The 6,632-nt window shown below is 35.3% G+C and overlaps 1 protein-coding gene across 1 annotated transcript; it reads left to right on the forward strand.

Moving 5' to 3' along the window:
- The first annotated feature begins 904 nt into the window (after positions 1-904).
- Positions 905-6,148, forward strand: LOC100791370 (26S proteasome non-ATPase regulatory subunit 4 homolog). The gene is made up of 10 exons (XM_003547876.5): positions 905-1,143; positions 1,312-1,425; positions 1,619-1,724; positions 1,984-2,098; positions 2,188-2,397; positions 2,621-2,912; positions 4,462-4,585; positions 5,072-5,175; positions 5,276-5,344; positions 5,907-6,148. The coding sequence occupies exons 1-10, from the start codon at positions 1,132-1,134 to the stop codon at positions 5,955-5,957; spliced, it is 1,197 nt and encodes a 398-aa protein (XP_003547924.1). The 5' UTR covers positions 905-1,131; the 3' UTR covers positions 5,958-6,148.
- The last annotated feature ends 484 nt before the right edge of the window (positions 6,149-6,632 follow it).

Here is a 6,632-nt window from a genome sequence, read left to right on the forward strand (position 1 = left end):
TAATATATCATTCAATATTTTTATTATATTCGTACAGTCACTTCTCATTCTCTTTTAGATTTTGCTTCTTATGATCTACTTTACTTCTCAAGATATGCGGCTCTTGTTAAAATATGTATTCAATTTTCTTTTCTTTTAAAATTTATGTTTTGAAAATTGATTTAAATGTAATCTAACAATTTTAATACAAATTAATTTTAATTTTAATTTTTTAAGATATGGCTGGCCAGCCTGTTGGCCCAGCCGTAAGCAGGGAAAACAATTGTGTTTAGCCCAGCCTAGCTAAGCATGCCAGCCAACTCTGTTTTTTACAGGTCAAAGGCAGGGCGGGCAAAAATAAGACGAATCAACCTGCATTGCCATCCCTATATTTTCATGTTGTTTGGCTTAGATTTAACAAATTCAGTGATGATGGTGGCGGCGAGCAATACAGTGGTGATGGCGCGCACGAAGGTGAGGGGTTGAATCGTTGGAGGGTGTTTAGCGCCCGTGGATCTTGAGATGGCGTGGAAGGTGTGGCAGTTGGGAGAGAGATGGCAAAGCCATGAAGGTTAAAGGAGATGGTGGAAGCTGTTGTGTTTGGTGACTATGGTGTATAGGTTGAAGCACAAGATTGGGAAAGAAGATGATGGTTGATGGGGACTAAGAATTTTAGAGTTTATTTTGTGTTGTTATAATTGGCTAAGCTGACTCTAAAGGCATGTTCAAATAATTTTAAAAAAATCATGACATGAAAAATTTGTCATATTATCACGTATCAGAATCAGATTAGTAACAAACATTAAAAACAAAAATAAAAATATTATATGAAAAGAAAAAAATAATAATTTAGATAGTAATATGAAAAAGAGATATTTTTACAGTATGAAAAAACATGTTTGAAAAAAAAAAAAAAACAAATAGAAGCTTGAGTTGAGTTGAGCTAGCGTAGTATATCACGTTCTCGCTTTCACTTTTTCCCCGTTACATGGCAATCGAATTTTGTTTGGAAATAATTGAGGACTACGTTGTTACGGTCCCAAAGAACAACCCTTCTAGCAAGTAAACCCGAGTTCCCTTCTCTCTCTTTACGATTACATTGCTCTCTCTCTCTCTGTTCGCATTCAATCTTTCGCTTCTGAATCTCCAACAATGGTGCTCGAGGTAAATCCCTTTTCTCCTTCGTCTTAATTTCAGCCATGCCACTACAATCCCTTTAATCCAATCAATTAGGGTTTGTTCATTTGATCACTCGTTTATCACTAATTGCTTTTTTTGTGTGTGTGTGTGTGTGTGTGTGTGTGTGTGTGTGTGTGTGTGTGTGTATAATAGGCGACTATGATCTGTATAGACAATTCGGAATGGATGCGTAACGGGGATTACTCTCCTTCTCGATTTCAAGCCCAAGCAGACGCCGCCAATCTCATTTGCGGTGCTAAAACCCAGGTGTGAAGTGAAATCCTATTCTATCGATTCTTAACACTCCCTTATCTGTGATTGCCACTTTGAGTAGAAAAGTTAAATTTAACGAATATTGTTGTGTTTCAGACAAGGGTTTGAATTTATTTAATTGGAGGTTTAGGAAATTGCGGTTGGGTTCAATTTGTGCTGATTTTTTTTTTTTCTTTTGATGATTTAGTCTAATCCAGAAAATACGGTGGGAGTTCTCACGATGGCGGGGAAGGGCGTTCGTGTTTTGGTGACCCCTACCAGTGATTTGGGCAAGATCTTAGCTTGCATGCATGGTCAGTTTTTGCTTCTTGAATGTTTGGAACAAGTGCCAATTGAATTTGACATGTTGCTGTAGGATGCTTTGTGTAATTTCTGTGTCATAGTGGTGCTTATTCTTGCAACTGAAGTTTAATGAGACTTATTTCTGTAAATGTTGAACTAGAAATACAAGAAGTTGGCAGTGCATTGTTATTCTGACATGTTAGTTATGGTTGGATTCTTCTATTCTTGTAAGTGTTGATTTGTTTTCCTGTTTTTTGTTTTCTATGTTAGGACTAGAAATAGGTGGTGAGATGAACCTAGCTGCTGGCATTCAGGTTGCGCAATTGGCTCTTAAGCATCGGCAGAACAAGAAGCAGCAGCAAAGGATTATTGTCTTTGCTGGAGGGTGTGAATAACTGTTTCTTCTGTGTTATTTGATATTGTTTTGTCTGTTGTGACTATATTCCATCTAATTATCTGTTTAATTCCTTTTAGTCCTGTTAATCATGAGAAGAAAATGTTGGAGATGATTGGGAGGAAATTGAAAAAGAATAGTGTAGCACTTGACGTTGTCAATTTTGGTGAAGAAGATGAGGGTAAGACAGAGAAGTTGGAGGCACTCCTTTCAGCTGTTAACAATAATGATACCAGCCACATTGTTCATGTTCCATCTGGTCCAAACGCCCTTTCTGATGTACTAATAAGGTTAGTGGTTTTATTTCTTTATCTTCCTTTGTACTTACTACTCAGCATTTTCCCATTTGAAATGAATTCCCAGTTGTGTAATAGAGAAGTTATTTTTTTTAAGTTTCCCTACTGCTTCTACTCAATTCTACCCATTTTTCTTCTAACTCTGATAGGAGAGTTTGAACTTTGGACTCTTATGCATTTTCTTTTAAATTCTTTGAACCTTGGACTCTTGTGGCAGTACTCCTATTTTTACTGGTGACGGGGAAGGTGGAAGTGGTTTTGCTGCAGGCAGTGTATCTGGATTTGAGTTTGGTGTTGATCCAAACTTGGACCCTGAACTGGCTCTTGCTCTAAGAGTTTCAATGGAAGAAGAGAGAGCCAGACAGGAAGCAGCTGCCAAAAAGGCAGCAGAGGATGCTGCTAAACAGGAGAAAGATGGTGAGCAGCAAGCTAGCCCACAGGATACAACAATGACTAAGGGTGTTAGTGCAGCAGCTTCTGAAGCTGAGACTAAAAGAACTGATTTGACGGTTGGTGTAACTGGTTATTTTAGCCATGTCTGTTGCCTGTTCTGTCGTATGCTTATTTGGATTACAAGACAATTATCTAAATTCATATAAGTAGTTTGTAGGAGTATTTGCTATAATTATTTTGTACAGTATTTTATTTTTACTTACCAGCATGTACATGGTTTGAATCTTTCAAAGGTTGATATTAGAGCTACAGTAACTTTAATTTTCTTAAGAGACCATCTTCTTTTATGTTAAGTGGTGTAAGTGAAACTTAATTAATTTATGGAGTCTGGGGATCTTGTTGCTTTCTGAGAGTCTAAAGCACACCTTTGCTGTCATTTGTCCTTTTCCAATATGCTATTTGTCCAAACTAAATCAGTGCTAGCAACTTCATTATGACTGTTGCTGGGACCTACATTATCACTCAAGTGATTTAATATCAGAGAACATCTACTCCATATTACTCAGGTTACCATTTTAGTATCATGTTTTGGCATCTTACGATGTAGCACAATAATGAGCACTTTTACCATCATTACTATCTTACCATGTGTGTGTCATGTGATTGATTCACATTCCTACATTCACCCAACTATCATGATTCATGCACTGATTATGATGAGCTAGTTATGGTTACCAAGGTTATCAAATTGGGATTCAAATTGTGAATCATGGAGCTAATTTTTGAATAATTTGTATCGAATTGAAAGATATAGAGCCAATGAAGAATAATTACTTCAAATATATCATATAGATGATATATAATGTTCAATATGGATAATTTAAATTGGAAATAGATAAACAACTTAAGCAAAAGTCTTATAAAACAAAACTATTAGTTGTATCTGAGTTTGTGAAGCCATTATTTTAGAAGAATGAAAATGAATCTGTTAAATAGGTAAATAGAAAACATGCATTGAACGAATGAGTGACAATTAAAGCAGTGGAATAATCAAATAGGATAAGTTCATTAAGTGTTCCTTCAATTCCTTCCATTTAACAATTTAAGCTCACATGACTTTTTAATTTTTAACGAATCATTGAATGTGTGAATGATACAAAATTTTACTGATTCATTCATGTATTGTAAGATACAAAATCATTTAAGATTCATCTTATTATACGAATCGGTAGGTAGCTAAAATTGTATTGAATCGTAAGATTCAAATCATGAATTATAAGATTCTGATAACTATGATGGTTACACCAGAGTTGTTACATCCAAAAAGTAACCTTGGAATTTTCCCCTGGCTCACTGGCAACTTATGCTTGCCAAGCACTATCTCCTTTCCGGTATTTTAAACTAATGCAGATAAAATCACTTGCTGATGGATTTTATCATTACATTCTAAATGTTGAGTACACAGGAACTGACAGTTTATGTAACTTGTTTCTAGCAACATGTTGCTTTTCTTACTTCAACTCAACGTGCACCTCACCCCAAAATAAATTGCTTTTGATTGGTTTGATTTTGGATAAGTTCTCTTGTTTTAATTTCATTCTTCCCATAAATCAGTATCATGCAATAGTATTTGATCTGTGTGAACTGATTTTCAAACAAAAACAGGTCAACGAGAATGCTCTTCTACAGCAGGCCCTTGCAATGTCTATGGATGATCCCACAATTAACCACGACATGAGAGATACAGATATGTCTGAAGCAGCTGCTGAAGATCCTGAGTTGGCTCTAGGTGAGTTTTTATGCTTAATCATTCTGTATTTGAACATGTGTGGATGCTTTCTCATTTATGTTGGTTGATGATTGATCTGGTTCTGGAATTGAGAAAAATTCTTTCAACTTTGGTTTAGTAAAGAGGGATAGATAGTTTTCTTAGTCCATTCTATTAGAGGGTGGGCATTTAACTATTTATGATATTGGACGAATATTTTCTTTGCATAGAGATTTTTTTGGTATGGATTTTATTTTATATATTTACATAGAGTTTGTATGGATAAGTTATATTTATCAAGCTAACTCCCCTTGCTTGAGGGTTTGATCTTTTCTTTTCTCTTGTTTGAGGTATCAATGTTTTGGCTTTGTTTAATCGTGCATAATTATATTTTCTTTTATGACAAGTTGTTCTGGTTATGAAGTCAATTGGCATCTTATAGAATTTAAGGGAAAGCTTTAGTCGTTGTCCGGATTTTCACTAAATCTTGTCTTTTCTCGCTTGAAGCTCTCCAATTGTCTGTAGAAGACAGCTCAAAGGACTCGGCAAGCCAGTCTGACGTGAGTAAGCTGTTGGCAGATCAGTCCTTTGTATCTTCTATCCTTGCATCGGTATGTCTATAAATCCAGTAAATGTTCCGTGTTCTTTAAATGTATTGATAGAATGATTGACAATATGTTCTGCACTGAATAATATTCGTTGCTTCTGCAGCTTCCTGGGGTTGACCCAAATGATCCATCTGTCAAAGATTTGCTGGCTTCCTTGCAAAATCAGTCTGAGGTAGGTTTTCTTTTATGGAAAATAATCATTGAGTTTGAAAAGAATCTCTTAGAATATTTCACAGGGGGCATATTTAAATTTAGCTTCACCTAGATTAGCCTTGAACTCCTTTTCATCTCTCCCCTCTTTTGATTTGTTTTCTTTATTAATAGTTGGATTTTGCAGCGTCTTAGTATGCTAATATTGCTTGCTTATATTGTCTACCTATTTAATGATCTTTGAAGGCCATAGCTGTAAGTGGAACTTTATATATGGTGGCGACAGCATAATCCTCAATATTCTCCCTTGTTCTGTGGGAAAATCTATGCATGCTCAATGGGAAAATTTGGTCATTATCAAACTAATCAATATTTGTTTCCACTAAATGGAAAATTCATATGTGCATGTTTAAATTTAATCTTCTTTCTAAATGGCCAATAGGATTTTTTATACCAAGTGATATAGGATCACATAATTTTTTATGCTCAGTACTTCACATGACCAGCATCTTAAAATTCAAACACCTTCTACTTTGGTATATTCCTGCACTATTAACTGTTTTTTTGATTGTGCTGTCAATCAGCCTCAGCAGAAGAATGAAGACAAGCCACCAAATGAAGAGGAGAAAAAATAATCTCGTAATTTCTTGGCTGTTCTATTTGTATTCCTTTGGTAGGCACATTGATAGCATGTTGGAAAGTGGTTTTACACGGGGAGTTATTTCACATGTGTTCCAGTTGTTGAGTTCCCCTGCTGATTAATTACGGATAATATCAAAAGCCTATTGTCAATGTTCATCAAGGGAGTACATGGTTTTATGGTTAAGAATACTCCATCCTTAAAATGTTCATTAATCTCATTACAAAATTAATATGAATCCTTTCCCTTTTTTTTTTAATTCTTGTATTAATTTCTAGTTTGTTTTAAAGTATATGCTTAACGCTGATACGTGGCCATTTTCAAGTGCAAAACGTAACCCATCCATCTAAACAAGCACGATAAGTGAAAGTGAATTTTATAGTAAGTGACGTGACTGCCAGGCAAGGGATTAATATTCTCAGATAGATTCCCGTTTATACATTACTTTTGCCCTGATTTTATTAAGAGATTAAATAATAGCTTAAATCGATTAGATTACAATTTTTCCGTTAGCTGTAATTCTTGTGTGAAGTTGGTTCGCTTGAGTTTCCTATAGGCACGGATATTGTATTTTATTTTTTGTTCAACAATAGGCATGGGCGTTGTGTGCGAATACCAACAATGTAGAGGTGTAAGGTTCTATAATCCGATTAGCTAGACTGCTGAATAA

This window comes from Glycine max, chromosome 16 (assembly GCF_000004515.6).
Source record: "Glycine max cultivar Williams 82 chromosome 16, Glycine_max_v4.0, whole genome shotgun sequence".
In the NCBI taxonomy this organism is placed as follows: domain Eukaryota; kingdom Viridiplantae; phylum Streptophyta; class Magnoliopsida; order Fabales; family Fabaceae; genus Glycine; species Glycine max.